Source organism: Elephas maximus, chromosome 10 (genome assembly GCF_024166365.1).
Source record: "Elephas maximus indicus isolate mEleMax1 chromosome 10, mEleMax1 primary haplotype, whole genome shotgun sequence".
NCBI lineage: Eukaryota > Metazoa > Chordata > Mammalia > Proboscidea > Elephantidae > Elephas > Elephas maximus.
The window spans coordinates 12,554,490-12,572,194 of record NC_064828.1 but is presented as its reverse complement, the minus strand read 5'-3'; the positions used below and the strand labels follow the sequence as shown (position 1 = coordinate 12,572,194).

Sequence of the window (17,705 nt, the reverse complement as noted above, 5' to 3'; positions counted from 1 at the left end):
CTGCTACTGGAACGAAGGGCAGAAAGAGATACAGAGCCTACCCCACCAAGGAAGGACTGCAAAGGTCAAAGGAGGCCATGGTTCTCTCATCTATGCCACAGAATAATCTCTTTCTCCTTGCTTGCTCAACCTCTGGCTTAACTCTCTATTGCCAAACTAAACACACAGAAGCTCAAGGCCTACAATACACTCCATGCTACTGAAGAACTACCAGAACTAAACCCAGGCCAGTGTCGACACTAGTAGCCTCCGTTACTGGGACATAAAGCCCCCATCCCTGATGTCATGATTCACTCTGGATACAGGATTGTCTACCTTTGCTGCAAGAGAACCAAAGAGGACCTACGAGAGCAGCTTTCACACCTGAGAGCAGAACGAATACATGAATACACACAATCTGTGTGCTACTCCAAACTGATGCCACGCACAGCTAATGGTGTTATCCAGAACTGGAAGGTGAAGTGGCCCGTTTGACACTGAAACAAAGGAGCAAACAGCAACTACTCAGAGGAGAGGATTCCAAATCACAAGAAAGCCTGGAGAGGCTTCAAGTAAAAGCATTTTTGCTCATTATATCCCAATCTGTTCCCCAAAATCCCCAGATATGATGTCTTTGTCAATGAGCAACTCAACACAAACATGTATCTCCAAATTGGATCATTAGAAAGGACAATATAGTCAAAGAATCAGAACATGAGACAGTAAGAAGACACACAAATCCCTCATCATCACCAATACAGAGAACTGCCTACTTAAAAAAAAAAACTGGTGAAATCCAAATAGAGTCTGGAGTTTAGTTAACAGCAATGTACCGACACTGGCTTCTTGGTTGTGACAAAGGTACCATGTTAATGAAAGATGTTAACAAGAGAAGCTGAGGGAGGGGTATATGGGAACTCTGTGCACCGTCTTTGCAACTTTTCTGTACATCTAAAATTATTCCAAAATAAAATGTTTATTATAAATACAAACAAGTTCCAAACAAACAAACAAACCAAGCAGTCAGTTGTGAGAGTAACCAGTGTTGCAGGAAAGAATCCCCGACTGCAGAGACCCCAGAAAAATAACCAGGCTTGAATGAAAGCTTTTGGTAGTTGCCCCACGGTACAGCAAATCTCTACAGACCACGCTCCTTTTATTACCTGCACTGAAATACTCATCCTCCGAGAGGGCGGTCACTTCAGTATCCAGCGGGATTGGGTCACACAACAGAATGTCTTTGCCCAACACATCGCACTCGTACCCATCATCAAAGAGCAACTTATACTTCCCAGCTCCAACATCTCGTGTGATTTTCCCAGAGTAAAAATAGCCATTGGATGACCACTTGGCTACAACTCGAAGCCCTACAAAACTGTTCCCTGGAGAGGAGGTATCTAAGCCATCAGAGGGGCCAGCAGCAGCCTGAAAAGGTATCTCTGGAGAGTCGCTGCGACGCAAAGCACCAGCACCCACGTCTGCTCGTCTGGTGGAGTCTGGTACTCGGGGCACAATACGGGTGAAGGATTTATCGTCCGGAGACATGTTGGGTGAAATGTCCTCTATGCCCAAGGGCCCAGGTACAGCTGTTTCTCTGAAGAGAGAGAAAAGATAGGATAAGGCAGCGAGAATAAAAACAGGGAAAATACATACATACATACTACTACATCTTCCCATTTCTTTGTCCATGGGTCTCTTTAGCCCATTCTCTGATAACCCCATCACAGGCATGAGCCTGGTCTTCCAGTGGACTCACTCTGATCCCTGCCCACTCCCCAATCAATGTGGGTCCCTCTTCTCCCTCCTGACACCCCACATACTCTCTACTCCCCTCTCTGCTCTCTACTCCCTTTTTATTTTTCTAAAGAAGTCACAGACTAAATTTATCTCACACTACCCGGGTACCTGGTTCCAGTGGTCCGAGAAGGCGGGCGGCCCCTTCGCCCGCGCCCACGAGGCGTGACTGGAGCCTTCCCTCCCTGTCTGACGCCAAGGCCCACGTCGCCATCCTCCTCGCACACTGGCACCCCTGTCTGACTGACCCCTTTTCTAGGACTAGAGAATGAAGACAGGTTAGTCTGATAGCGCCTGCTACTGAATCCTTTCTTCACAAAGTCTCCCCCTGACCCTCAGACCATATGCCAGGCCAACATGTGCTGGGTCTCCAGGGCAGCAGGAAGCTGGTGACACACCCACCACCAAAATCTCGGCCAGGAAGTGGGCAGCACGGGATGACAAGCGAAGGACTTTCTCCTCCATGTGAGCTTATTCCCTCCTAACAAACCTTCCTACTGCTGCCCTCAAACACAGCACGCCCATTTCTCCCCTACTTCAGGCTCTGGACACCAGCAGAGGACAAAACAAAAAGCTAAGAGAAGTATCCAGCTGGGGCTACTATCCCCAAACTTTCTGTATTCCCAACCAAAACACTTGCAGACTACAGCCTTCCCAAATCCCATTACCTGTTTTTCCACATTTTCTCAGGAGCTTCTTTACCAACAAAGTCTACCTCCCAGAGGGCTCCACCCTACCTCCCATGCAAACCCAAAATAAAAAATAGGACAGGACAAATGAAAACGAGGAGTGGATTTATCCTAGGTGAAGGATGGGGCGGATTTCCATTACTCCCCTTTTCCTGTGATATTAAAATGCCAGCAACCCTGCCCCTGCTGTGGCTCTCCCTCTGGAGACCCTGTCTGCACCTCAGTTTTCCTGGGCCTCCTCGGGAGCTGGGTAAGGCAAAATCTGCGGGTTCTGTCCCGCTGGTTTTCCCTTTGAGTTGTCCGGCTCCTCTCCCTGAGCTGCCACTGCTGTGCATGGCTGAGAGACTCGTCCCACTTGACGTGCGGTGTAAGCTGGATGCTTTGGAGGAGAATGAGCTGATATCCCCCAGGTCACCGGAGGAGCCCCCAGTCTGTGAAGGGGAAACTTCAGTTTCACACTCCTGACATTCTACAACTGGCTCTTCAGTCTCCTGAAAGGAAGAAATGGATACAGAAGCTGAGAGAAGCCACGACAACATAATGCTAACACAATGGCTGGAAAATCCCAGACTGCAGGAAAGGTGGGAATTTCAGGAGGAAAATGCTCTATATCTTGTTTTGGGTAGTGGTTTTTGTTACCTTTGTTAGAGGCTGTCGAGTCAGTTCTGACTCGTAGTGACTCTACAGGACAGAGTAGAACTGCCCCACAGGGTTTCTGAGGAGCAGCTGGTGGATTCAAACTGCCGATCTTTTGGTTTGCAGCTGAACTCTTAACCACTACACCACCAGGGCTCATGGAGAGTGGTTACATCCAAAACCAAAAACCCACTGCTGTCAAGTTGATTCCAACACATAGGTATGTAAACTGTCAAAACCTACTAAACTGAACATTTAAGATCTGTGCATTTTCTGGGAATATATTATACCTCAATAAAAAATAAAATAAAGGTGGCACTAGATTGGAAAGAGAGAGGCTGCTATACTGAACTAAGTTAAATTATCATTTTATTAGACAAGTTCACAAGCTCTGGCTACTGAGAAACCAACAAGAATTCTAGCCCAGAGGACAGAGGTAATTCCCCGTCTGAACAAAGACAGGTAAGGAGGTAGGTAGGTTAAAGGAAAATGATCAACAGTTAGGAGCCCTACTAGGTACTTGATTAGTAGTCGGTAGCATTCTACATTTTCTTTTTTTACATTAGTTATTTTTTATTACCTTTCAATAAGAGATCAAGGAAATGGAAACTTATAGGCTAAAACGGAATAACTGTTTGGAAAAATGAAGAACAAAGAGGTTGTGACGAAAATATATACATTTTCACAAGGAAAATGAGCCCAAGAGATAGAAAGGGCCACATAAACCAGAGACTCCATCGGCCTGAGACTAGAAGAACTAGATGGTGTCTAATGACTGCCCCGGCAGGGAACACAACAGAGAGTCCCTGATGGAGGAGAAAAATGGGGTGCAGAACTCAAATTCTAGTAAAAAAACCAGACTTAACAGTCTGACTAAGACTGGAGGGATCCCAGACGACATGGCCCCTGAACTGTTAGCCCAAAACTAAAACCATTCCCGAAGCCAACTCTTCAGACAAGGATTAGACTGGACTATAAGACATAAAATGATACTGGTGAGGCGTGAGCTTCTTGGCTCAGGTAGACACATGAGACTAAGTGGGCAGCTTCTGCCCGGAGGCGAGATGAGAAGGCAGAGGGGGACAGGAGCTGCATGAATGGACACAGGGAATACAGGGTGGAAAAGAGGAATGTGTTGTCACATTATAGGGAGAGCAACCAGGGTCACATAACAATCTGTGTATAAGCTTTTTTATGAGAAACTGACGTGAATTGTAAACTTTGACTTAAAGCACAAAAATTAAAAAAAAAAAAAAAAACAGAGAAATGTGTTTTCAGTATTTATAGACCACATGAATGTCAAACTGGTTCTATCTCACATGCCTACTTTGATGGATTGGTTGTGGCTGCCTTGAGCTCAGGTTTAAGAAGCTTTTGAGGTGAAGTGATGCTCAGTGGGAAAGGGTTCTAAGACCAAAGTATCCCCCACATCTAGCTCAGTGCCTGCCACAAAACAGTCCCTCAGTAAATATGTATGAAGGATCTTCATCTCAAACCAGTAGCCTGTTTATATTCTCCATCTTAGTATATGGGACCACCAACCATCCAGCTGCCCGAGGCAACTCTCCTCCCCACCCTGCAGGAATCATGTTAGATTCCTCCCTCTCCCTTAACCCCTACATTCAGGAATTCATCAGATCCTATCAATATTACTTTCAAAATATTTCTTGTACAGTGAAACCTGTGAGAGCTGGAACTTATGGGACTACCTTGTTTTTCCAAGTCTCACAAGTTTTGTGCCTTTGACAGGGTGCAGTCTTGCCACTCTTCTATAGCTATTAGTGGAAAATATTTTAGTTTTCCTTCTCTGACAGGTTTCCACCTTACACAGGTTTTATTCCATCTACTTCTCTCCTCTCAAACTCCTCCTGCTACTGCCCCAATCTGAAATTCATTACCTCTTTCCTGAGCTATACACCTCTAGTCTCAACCCACTCCAATCTACTGTCACACTGACCTTTCCCACAGGCAAATCTGAGCCCAAAATTCTCACTTGCCCAAAATTCTTTAAAGGCTACCCATCACACAGAAGATGAAAATCTCAACTTCTTCCTACAATATACAGAGCCCTTTATGCTCTGGGTTCTGACCAACCTCTCCCCAGCGTCCTCTCTCACTACTCTCCACCCTACACAATCTTGTCATACTGACCTTCTAGACATTCACCAAGCATACCACACTATCTACATATTTACAGGACTTTTCATTCTGCTTGCAGAGTCCTGCTCTCTCATCCTCTCAATATTATCTGCCACTCTTTTTTGAGCACTCCCTCTTTGGTGTGGCCTTTTAGCTCCTTCAGATAGGCTTACAGGCTCCATCCTCTCTAACACACCCTCTCCACACCTGCACCATAGCAATCAACAAGTTCTGGATTTACTGCCTGTCAACCCTATGTTCCTGGAGCACAGGGACACTGTCTTCTTATCATCATAGTCCCAGTGCTAAAGAAGCCACTGGTAAGTAAATGAACAAAATCTTTAACAACTTACAAAGAAACAAGGGCCACAAAAGAAGAGGCAAGGGAAGGAAATTTCTTCATAGTTATGTTTCTTCTTCCTTCCCTGAGCATGGGATAGCTTTACACTTAGGGGTATTTCCTAGAGTTCACTGGATCCATGATCTGGCCTCAGACACCTGTCTACCTTCACTCTCCTACATATCTAAGTGCTGCCCACCAGCTAGACTATTCCCTCCTGGGTGCTCTGTGTCTTTGCTCACCAGGCCTTCCTCATGGAATGCCCCTTCCCCTTATTTCCCAATATCTAAAACCTTTAATGCCCAACTCTAATGCCACCTCATCCAGAAAGACTTTATCAAAATTCCCTTCAGATGAGTCTCTTACTCCTCTGAACTACCATGATATGTGCCTTTCTTTTGATGCCTATTATTTCTGCCCTGCAGAGACAGCATAACATAGTGGTAAGAAATGGAGGCCCTGGAGCTAGTTTGCCTGGGAGGAATTCCAGTTCCTTTATTTATTAATTGTATAACCTTAAGCAAGTTACTTCAACTTGCTATGCCTCAGTTTCTTCATCTGCAAAGTGTTATGAGAACTGAATAAATCAATTCACTTAAAGTCCTTAGAAGAGAGCCTGGCACACAGTAAGGGCTCAATAAATGTTAGTCACTATTATTATCATACTTAAATCACAGCAGTGCTTCCCAAACTATGTTCCACAAGAGCATAACAAGTATTGCCTAAAAACAAAGTTCAATGGTCAAATAAATTTGGGAAATGCTGGTTAAACGGAATAAAATAGGTATCTTTACTAAAGGACTTCACAGAACCTTTAACATGGTAATACGCAATGTGAATTCCACCAGGGGAAGGAATTACAGCCTGTGGTGTTGCTAAACTCACATCTACCGAGCCTTTTTTCCCTCAGCATATCTGGCAGGCCTGCTGATTCCAGAAATACACTTTAGAAAGAACTATGTAAGATATTAAATGAAGTAATATGTATAATAACTAATACAGTACGTGGCAGAGTTCAATGTGGACTACAAAAATTTTTTGTAAAGCAAATTGTTTTTCTATAAAGCTGCTAAGTTTGTAATTTTTCCAAAATAGTAATAATATTGAAAAAAATTCTACAAACATAAAACTGAAGATAAATCAACACTTTAAAGGAGTATTTCTGGAATCTGGTGTATAATCAGTAAAGACAATTTCTCAAATTAATGTCCAATGTTATCTGACATCAGGGCTACAACGGCCCACTGCTCTACCACAGCAGTCATAGGTCCCATTTAATAAAACCATACACCCATTGCCGGTGGGTCAATTCTGACTCATAGTGACCCTACAGGACAGAGAACTGCCCCATAAGGTTGCCAAGGACCAGCTGGCAGATTCAAACTGTCGACATTTTGGTTCACAGCTGAGCTCTTAACCACTGCACCACCAGGGCTCCTAAAACCACGTATCAGAGTAATTCTCTCTGGGCACAACTGCCTATATGGCTAGCAGATAGAAGTAAAGTACCTGGGTGAATCAAAAAAAAAAAAAAAAAAGACGAAAGAAAACAATTGTGTCTCTTATCAACTAATAAAATGGTTCCCATATCTTAACATGTACACCAGGAAAGGTCCCAGACTTTTGAGAAAAGCTGTCTAATCCCAGCTAGTATTAGTTTTAAATAAAGTGAGCATGTGATGTTATCAAGCATAACAAACAGCCCATAAATGTCAATGCTATTCCGACATTAGAAATTAGTCCATAATGAAATGCACTACGAAGTGAAGGCGCATTTCTTACCCACAGGTCCGTAACCATACATGCGTGGAGCCCAGAAAGAACACAAAGAGTGAACACATGAGAAAACAGTGAGGACAAGCATGCAGCTAAACAGGGAGTTCTAAATCTCATTCGAATTTTGGGGGATTAAAAATAGTATATAAAATGTTTTTTACTTATACATGAGAGAGACTTAGAGATATCAATCTGTTCTTTACAGAAAAGGAAAGCATGATGGAACTGGTGAAGTAACTGGCCAAACATCAACAGCAAACCCAGGGCTGGGAAAGACAGAATTTGGGACCTTGTTTCTAACCCAGTTCTTATATCTTGTTGTCATTACTCTTTTTGTTTTCTGATTAAAAAAAAAAAAAAGATGAAGGAAAACGAAATGTTATTAGTCAGCGGCACAGAAAAGAGGGAGCCAGAGTGATTTTTCTATGAAAAGAAAGTTGCCACACAGACTCAGGGTTACCTCAGTTACTTTTCTTTCTACTTCTGTCCCATCCACGTAATACACATCTGTGATGACGCGAGTGACAAGTGTGCGCACTTCACGGATGGTTCGCATGTGGCGATGCAAGACATGGCCATGTGGAGGCTGAGGCATGTCAAATTCTTCCTCTCCCTGAGATGTGGAAATAGAACACAGCACAGGTCTCGGTGTGAACTGACAGAATCACAGATCAACTTCACGACGAGCATTGTTCAGAGATTCCGTGAATCTAGTGTGACAGAATTTTCCAGCTGCTTTGTTTTCTATTCACCTACAGGTAAGACCAGACATGGACTTGTACAGCCAGATGCTAAGAGCAGTTTGTATCAGCATGACATAAAATGACTTCTTCCTGTCTAAACCAAAATCTTGACATCTACCACTTATATCTGGGGATATTTAGGTAAACTTTAGATCTCTAAAAAGTACATTATTTTTAGACTATAATTCCTTTGATTTTGATGCTGGCTCGTCAATTAGTGTACAAGTTTATACTTGCAACGGCTCTTTAGAATTTTCTGAAAAGAGGAGGGTATTCCCTAATCCTTTACATAAAACCAGAATGACATACCTGCTCATCTCTGTGAAGTCTGTTTTTCCTGCATTAGTAGTGAAAACCATAGTTTATTTATACCTGGAACAAGGTACACTGATCTCTCCCAGAATTAAATATGAAATATTTAATCTATTCCAAAGAATAGATTATGGCTAGAGAGTTGACCTAGTGTCCAGAAACAAGAAATATTACCAAATTAGAATTCTGTATCTAGTTCTACTACAAAGAATATGTATGCAGTTAAATTGTTAAAATAAGACCCCGTATTTACGACAACTGTTTCATACAATTATTTAGGGAGACTGAGCCTCTTTCATTCAAAAAACATTACACATTTTCTGAACATAAAAACTTATGGGTACCAGGCACTGTGTTAGACATAAATACCTGATGGAAAATTCAGGACAGGTATAATATATTCAATACTTCTGATATAATTCAAATGCATTATCTCTGATTCACAAAAAATGTAACTAAGACAACCTCCATTCAAATAAACTGGATTAACTAAAATAGCACCCAAATGCATTATTCTGTGTTTACAATTTTTTATTTACAGATAACCCCCGAGTTCATGCTTTAGTGAGATTCAGATAATTAAAAAAAAAAGATGACTTCTTAGTAAAGCCCTACTTACTACCTCCAATCATCAGTTTCTTTGAGCACTCCAGCCTTTATTACGTAGGACCTGCCTGTGGCCAACAACATGCTAAAATTTCAGTCTTGTGTTTCTTAACAAATACATGCTTTCTCACCATGCCTCTATCACATTTATCCACATGTGAGCCCCGTTCTGGCTCTGCAATTCTGAGGGCAACAAAATACACCCTTTGTCTCCCACCTTATTTCCCCCACGGTAGGCTGGTTTTACTTTCAGCAGTCAGCATCAAGGTGGCCAAATCTTTAAAAAGAATTCATGTACTACTCCAATAATGCTTGATTCTGGGCTTTTCTTGACAAGATGGTGGTAATGTTCCTAAATTTACTAAAGCTTTCAATAATTTATCTGAATAATTCCCATTCCACCATCATCCTTAGGGATGAAATATCTGCTAAAATAGAGATGTGTAAATTTTGTGAATAAATATAAATAAAATCAAAAACAGAGAAGTTTATTCAACCATTAGTTATCCCTTAAAACATTTCTGTAACAACTCTGGTTAATGAACAGATCAGAGAATTGGCCTGTCATACCCCAATCACGAGAGTGCCCCGATCAGAACCCGGACAGCCCAGACGTCCCGCCAGCACCCACAGTCTGACTACTGCGCACTACAGAGAGAGTTAGTCCGTGAATAGGCATCTAAAAGGTTTCATTGCATGTCTCTGCATTCTTCCACACAGCCATTCAAATGATCACTGCAACAGAGACACCAACTTAAACATGTCTGACAGAATAAGAAAGGAAAGGAGGGAAAGAGGCAGACCAAAAAAAAAAGCTACACTTACTCTCTCTCCAAATAGTCTTCTGAAAAGAGATTGCTGTAAAGACAGATAACTTGAGGACTTGTCATTAATAAGGGAAGAAGACAAAATGAAAATAAAAGCAGACTTCTCTTCAGAGAAAACCTGGTCCAGGCCCAGTGATACATCAACACAAACTTAAATCATGACAAAGTAGGCTGCCTATGCTTCTTCACTAGAGCTGGCCTGAGACTATCTGCACCGCAGGGGACAGAAAGCTCCGGCACTCTTGGGAAACCTCCATACAGCTTTCCTCAGTTTCCACCCATTCTTCAAAAAATGGCACATCGATCCTAATTTCTGTTACAGCACCCAGCATTTATATTCTTCTAGTACCTTTCCTATCTCAGCAGGAGCAACGAGTCTTAAATGTGTTACTGCACTGTGTGTGCGTGTTTTCAGTAGAGGCTGTAGTGCTGACTGGCAGTAGTAGTAGTGACAGTAATAACAACAATAATACACAGGTAGCAGCAGCAGCCAACACACACTGAGCACTTGCTATGTGCAGGCCCAGTGCTAAGTGCTTGGCATGACTTATGTCATTTAGTCCTCACGATACCCCACTGTGGTAGTTCCGTATTATTATCCTCTTTCATACAGATGAGGAAACTGAGGCACAGAGAGGTTACGAAACTTCCCTAAGGTCAAAGAGAAAAATTGATACAGTGGGGATTCAAACCTAGTCTGACTCCAAACCCTGGACCTTAACCACTTGGCTCACCATCGCACATCATCACACTGAGATGAGCAGAGATTATTCCCCCTATTTTACAGAGGGAGACTAACCCAAAAAAAACCCACTGCTGGGAGACTAGAAGAAAGTAAAGGAAAATAAAAGCTAGTGACTCTCACATGACTACTATCTTTAAGATCAAGTTTAACTCTTTCTCTAAAGGCAGGGAAACCAATGTATTATGTGACAGAATGCAAACACTTTAAATTAAGCATGAATATAAACAGAAGCAAAATAGGGCTCTGATATGCCATAGCCCCTACATCTAAAAACCTATACTACAGTGAAACCTGTGAGAACTGGAATTCTATGGGACTGCCTTGTTTTTCCAGGTCTTACAAGTTTTCCACCTTTGACAGGGTGCAGTCTTACCACCTTTCTATCATTCATTTTAGTGGAAAACATTTCAGTTTTCCTTCTCTGATAGGTTTCTGCCTTACACAGATTCCAACTTTTGCAGGTTTTACCAAATTTCAAATTTGCAAGAGCTGATAATTTCTTAGGTCACTGAGACTGTGTTACTACAAAAGTCTCATATAAAGAGAATCTTTAGAGGCCCTGGAGAGGCACAGATAAACAGAAAAAGACTACACAGATCACAATTTTAAAAAAAAGCAACATAGCATAGTGAAAAGAATACCGATTCTGGAGTCAGATATGCTGAGTTCAAATTCAAAATCTTGGGCAAGTTACTTAACCTCGCTTCAGCTTGGTTTCTTTACCTGTGAAATGGGAATAATAATACCAACCTCATGGGTTGCCTTGAGCACAATGCTGATATACTACAGACGTTCAATGAACAGGAATAATGCTGCTTTTGTAAGACAGACAACTTGGATAATCAGAATGAGAGGTACATCGCTACTGAGATGACCTATCAGAGCAACTGAAAAGGCAATTTAACCGCTATTATTAGCTTCCAAATCTTCCCTGCCACGCACCCCACAGCTTCCCGATCAAATTTATGAACGTGCTCTTATTTGTTAACAGGTGCATTTTTGCCAGCACCACGTCTCCTCTTACTGCCTCAATTCCTTTTAGCACCTACACATCTCTGTTACCCTACTCCTCGGAACCTGTTCTTCCTCCAGCCTCACTTCTGTCGCCTTTGATTATCTCCCTCCCATTATCTCTAGGCTTATCTTCTCATCTATAGTCCCTAGCCACCTGGAGACTTCTCCCTATCTTTCTCTATTCCTGTTAATGTTCTTTGTTTTCTTCTTCTACTCTTTCTCCCTTTACTTTCTACTCTCTCAAGTCCTGGGGACCACAATGAAACAGACTCGAGGAGAAGAAAATAGTTTCAATGGTTTAAAACGATAAGGGCAGAAGGAAAAGACTGAACGCTGAAGAATATTATTATAGAGCCCAGGCTATCTTCCTGGTTTTCTTTTCCAGTAAAGACCTACCTGAAAAACTCTAGCACTATTTCATTTTCCCTAAAACACTGCCCATTAGCTGCAGTTACCCACTATTTTCACTACCGTATCTCTATCCTGGATAGTTTTTGTCTTTTAACCACTGGCCTATACAAAACTGTTAAGAATTATCATGAGATAGAAGTGTCACACCTGAAAACTCTCTAGGAAGCCAGAGAGTTGAAAACAGGGCCCCCGAGGCACCCAATTATGTTCTCTCACCTGGCTATGGAGCGACTCCGTATCGTCCCCAGGAGCACTGGCCAGTTTCTCACCACTCCCCTTCTCAGTCTGAACCATGGCATCTTGTCTTCCAGAGTTCTGTTCCACAGTATTGGTGCCCTGCTCACACACATTCTTTATGGTCTGGGTTGCTGCTGAAGCAGTTTCTGGTGCCCACGGAGAACACGCCATGGTCTGGATTCCTACGTTATTTTGTCTGGGCCTTTCAATCAAGGCCTTACTAAGTTTTTCCTGATTGGTATTCTGTCCTCCTTTCTGGCCTTCTGACACATCAGTCTCCATTGCTTCTCCTTGAGGACTGGACAGCCCCTGTGTGGCCATTTGCTGGGAGGTAGGAGAAGCAGTGTCCTTGGCAGCACTAATGGCCTTCAAAGGCTGTTGACTCTGCCTAGTCCTTTGGTCATCCTCCAATTTTTCCTTCTCCGCTTCTTCTTGAGTACTTGGAAAATGGAGTAAGTTCCCCCTGAAAATCAACCGCATAAAGAAACTATGTCAAGTACGTAAGAGTGTGTAAATGTGTTTGCACCGTGTGTATGTGTCAACACTGGCAGGATAGAACCATATTTTCTCAATTGGAGAAATAATGAAGGCAGCCACGTAAGGTGGCCAAGCATATCACCTCGTGAGGCTTCTCGTCATCTGACTGCTGTGAAACATAACGGAACGTGCAGCTATTCTACCATGATGACGGAAGACAAGAGCCGTAAAACTTCTTCCCAGCACTAGCTATGACCTCTGAAACTTGACGCAGGAAAAAGAGGTAAACAAAAAGATGCAAAGGCATTGCTGAAGTCATAAACACTGAAAAGCAGTTTAGGAGTCTACTTCAAAAAAAGATCAATTAGGTCAAAATGTCTCATTTGGCTTAATGATGGTTTTAACATTTTTTAACTGACTCCTAGCATTCTAGACATTATTCATCCCCTCATGACCAATAATTTTAGGAAAAGAAATCTAACTGGTGAAGGATAAAGTTGTGAGATTCTAGCTTTGCTACCCATACTGATATATCCACAGTTAGCCATTTCAGAATGACGTGTTTCCTCAAAGGCACTTGTCAAGATACAGCACACTTCTCTTCATTAGTCTTCCCATCTGGGTGTCAGTTATTCCACAAATATCAAGTGGAATTTCACCTAACAAGCTTTCCCATGCAATAGAGGATATAAAATCCTTACCATCTGGGTCATCTGATTCCCAAGAATATCAATCAGCAGACATTTCACAATCAGAATGCCAATTTAAAGCAATGAAATGTTTCTTCTAAGTATTTCTATCAATAACGAATGTACAAACTATGCTACCAACACCACTATTAGAAATATACCTACTGACAGACAAAACATTATCACATTACATAATTTAAAAAAATCACTAAATTCTTGAGTTGAAAAATATCACCTCTAATTAAACGCCAGCTTATTTTAAAGTCATTCATTGTCCTACGTTAATACTGAGAATCATGTATTACAAACAAGCTACTCTTTATTCAAATAGAGAAGAAATACCTTGTAAGTAGATTTTTTTTTCCTGCTTCAGAGCTGTTTCAAGGTATTATGAAGTAAAGAGATTATGAGAAAATCTTAATTCCGTCAACTCTGAGTAACTATAAATTTTGTAAAAGAAAAATATGCCCTATGGAAAACTTACAGGAAATAAAAGGTTTGGTAAAAGAAAACATTATTTCCAAAAGTAAGAAATTAAGGAATACTCTTAGAAATGTCATTACTTGTTGCCGTAAAGTTGATTCCAACTCACAGCGACCATATAAGACAGAGTAGAACTGCCCTGTAGGTTTCCAAAGAGAGCCTGGCAAACTCATTTTGGTTAGCAGCCAAACGCTTAACCACTGCGCCACCAGGGCTCCCTTAGAAATGTAGAATTATATAAATTCTTTGTATAAGTTTACAAAGGCTGAGTCATTTCAAACTGAAATAAGAACTGGCAGATAAAGAAAAAAAAAACTCCTTATTAAATATTTAATGAAATTTCTTAAGACATCTCATTTATAAATCCACCTAGAATATGTCATAGTCCCTCAAATAAAAAAATAAACTCAAGCTCATAAAATAACCAAAACCCATTGCCGCTGAGTCCACAGTGACCCTACAGGACAAAGCAGAACTGCACCACAGGGTTTTCAAGGCCGTAACTCCCTATGGGAGCAGACTGCCACATCTTTCTCCCATGTAGTGGCTAGTGGATTTGAACCACCAACCTTTCAGTTACTAGTCCAGCTCTTAACCACTGTGCCATCAAGGCTCCCTAAAATATTTAATAAAATTTCTTAAGACATCTAATTTACGAGTCCACCTAGAATATGCCATAGTCCTGCAGACACAAAAGTAAACTCTAGCTCACAAAATGGTAGCAATAAATATATTTTCATGTCAACCATTTTGTGAATCAATATAGCCCGAAAACTGCTGTGAAAATAATGCTCGCCTGATGGGTACAGAGCGGGGATCCTGACTTCGTGCCTCCTCCTCTTGCCTGGCTTCACAGATGCAGCTAAACACAGACATGGTCTTCTGGGAACTAACATAATAAATTAAAGCAACACACTGCGTTAGTTTTGAAAGGAAACGTGCCTCTGGAGATTATCCTTCTATGCACAAAAGGGATAAAATCCTTTCTCTACATTCCAAACTCTGAACTTGCCTTAAGCCAAAATGAACTTCCTCATACTTGTTTCAAATTAGCATAACAAAAAACTCTCAAGGACGATGCACAGGAGTAAGGTAGATAAAAGACCACATTAAGGAATGTAAGAAACTCTAAGATAAATAACTCAGTTTCTTCAACAAATAAATTATAAGGGGGGGGGTGTGGCGGAGGGAAAGGAGAGAGGGGGACCCTATAGATAAAAAGAGATTTAAGAGACGTATCACCTACATGTAACATGTGGACCTTATTTGTTCCCTCTTAACGGGCACATGCAGATTAATAACGAGTTGTGCCTAGCATACAAAGAAATCAAATACAAACTCCCCTTCTTCAACCAGAAACACTACATACCATTAAAGGGTACTCAAGAGAGTACTGACTCTAATGTACTTATCTTTCAGATTAACATTCAAAGCCCAGAGGTGTGCAACTAACCACTCTACTACACAGCTAAGAACAGATCAAAGGATTCGGATAGGGGTCAAAAACTCACAACTGAGGGCCAAACTCAGTCTACAGATATGTTTTATTTGAGCCACCAAGTAATCTAGATTTTTCTTTAAAAATTTAGAGATTTGGAACAGTAAGCTTGCATCATCTCATGGCAACGAAACAGGCATGGAGCACACGTGGAGTCAGCCATGGTCCCCCACACTCCTAGCCTGTTGTCCTCATTTACAGCGCCTGCCTAACCTCTGATTTAAGATCCTCACTTGCACTTCACTAACCGCTGCTAGTATTTTCATGCTGGAGACTCATGCCAGAAATAAATGAAACAATTCTACTCTCACAGCCACCAGGTGGCAAAGCATAACCACTCAAGCCTCAGGATAGGGTCATCCTCATCCTCAGAGCACTGCAGCATTCATGACCAAGCAAAAATAACAGGCCAACAGAGAAGTGAATCTGGCAGGCAGACAGGATGTCCTGAGACTGTGGCTGAGCATGGGGTCTCAGGAGGAGCAAGGCCCACAGCTACCTCTTGTTAAACTCTATTTCCTCACCAATAGCAACAACAATCTCAGTCTCATCGACAGAAAAAGAAAAAAACGGAACTTTCATGCGAACAAGAGAGAGAAAGGGAAAGGCCTTTAAATACCTTAGTTTTAAGTATAGCAAATGCTTTATTGATCTGAAAGTATTAATAAGAAAGCCCAAAGATTCAACACATTGCTAAATCCTTTACGCTGGAGTTTTTTCTCTGCTGATAAATCATTTTCCCCTCATCACCAGTAGCTTTGTACTAAAGGCCTCTAAATAGCAACCAGCTCTGGTTACCTGGCAACAGCCTCAGCAACAGGAGTGGATCCATTTTTTCTTTCACCAGTTGCAGGCTCTGAATAAAAACGAAAGCAAGGACAGAAAGGATACAAACAGAATTCAGTTAGTAGCACACCTAAAAACCTTCACACAACTCTACTAGTATTTGTCCCTAGCTTCTAACAAAAAGAAACAGAAATAGGCAATAATAATAACTGAACATAAAAACAGTCTTATAATTTAATGGTATAAATATTTCTCATATTCGCCAGTTAATTTTCTTTCAAACTTTCAATAGAAGACTAATCAGTTTGGTCAGAAATACAGTACAATAAATTACTAGGCAGTAACATTTGAAAATAAAAATTAAAGCTCTGAATCATAATTCATCTCTATCCATACAAAACAAAAAAAACCCACTGCCATCAAGTCAATTCTGACTCATAGCAACCCTATAGGACAGAGTAGAACGGCCCCATAGAGTTTCCAAGGAGCACCTGGTGGATCTGAACTGCCAGCCTTTTGGTTAGCAGCCGTGGCTCTTAACCACTACGCCACCAGGGTTTCCCTCTATCCATATAGGAAGTTAAAAAAAAAAAAAAACTTGGAAAATGTTATAGGTTGATGCTCAAATTTTAAGTAGTGTTCAGTTTTAAGAGCACCCACAAGTAGAAAGTACCCAAGTTCTTCCCAACCATGCCTTGGGAAAGATACTGAAAAATAAAACACATTTTCAAGAAATAACCTGCAGCGAAGAACTAAGAGTGATACCAAAAAGAACCCCACATCCTCAGAGCAATGCCATTAATGTCAAGGATTAAAGTTTGTTCACTTACGATTTACTCCAGCCTTAGAGAAAACGACCCTCGAGAGTTTTCATTGCTGTTAGCTGCTGTCAAGTCAACCCCCGGCTCATGGCAACACCATGCACAATGAAACACTGCCTGGTCTGTACCACCCCTGACTGGTTGTGGACTGGACCATTGTGATCCATCAGGTTTTCACTGGCTGATTTTCAGAAATAGATCGCCAAGTCTTTCTTTTTAGCTTTTAAACATTTCTAAAATATCCACTACCCAACATAATCTGAACAGTCTGCCAAGGAAGCAGCTTACGTTCAATGGTTTAGGCCCCTGGCCCTGAAGCTGAAACCTTGTTCATGCCCTGGCTGGAGCACTTAAAAGTCCAACCTGGGGGTAAACTACTTCATCATTCTGAGTCCGTTTCCTCACCTACAAAATAAGGATAAAATAGGACCAACCTCATACGTCTTTTGTGAAGATAATATAAGTAAAGCTGTGGGTACAGTGCCTGATACTGTGGGCCTAGTATTAGGAGAGGTAGAAATATTTACTGATAAGATCATCCCTAACATTTAGCTCCATTTAATGTCTTCCCAGCTGTATTTCCGGTCTAAAGGTAGAGTAACATTAAAGGCTAAGACATGCTGTCTCTCTTAATAAGAATTTACTTTATTCCAGAGAAGAAGATAGTAAGGATGGAAACGTGATATTTTAATTTCTATTAAGG

The 17,705-nt window shown here is 41.5% G+C and overlaps 1 protein-coding gene across 11 annotated transcripts in view; it reads right to left on the bottom strand.

The window, feature by feature from the left end:
• The window catches only part of TP53BP1 (tumor protein p53 binding protein 1), a 75,403-nt gene that overhangs the window by 9,367 nt on the left and 48,331 nt on the right, over positions 1-17,705 (bottom strand). For 10 of the 11 annotated variants that reach the window (XM_049897314.1, XM_049897308.1, XM_049897313.1 and 7 more), the window contains 7 exons: positions 16,194-16,251; positions 14,694-14,786; positions 12,228-12,711; positions 7,814-7,966; positions 2,682-2,953; positions 1,885-2,034; positions 1,143-1,573 (listed from right to left, as the gene is read on the bottom strand). In XM_049897314.1, the coding sequence (XP_049753271.1) occupies positions 1,143-1,573; positions 1,885-2,034; positions 2,682-2,953; positions 7,814-7,966; positions 12,228-12,711; positions 14,694-14,786; positions 16,194-16,251 (1,641 nt within the window). The remainder of the gene's footprint in view (positions 1-1,142; positions 1,574-1,884; positions 2,035-2,681; positions 2,954-7,813; positions 7,967-12,227; positions 12,712-14,693; positions 14,787-16,193; positions 16,252-17,705) is intronic. The other variant, XM_049897311.1, reaches the window with a different exon arrangement.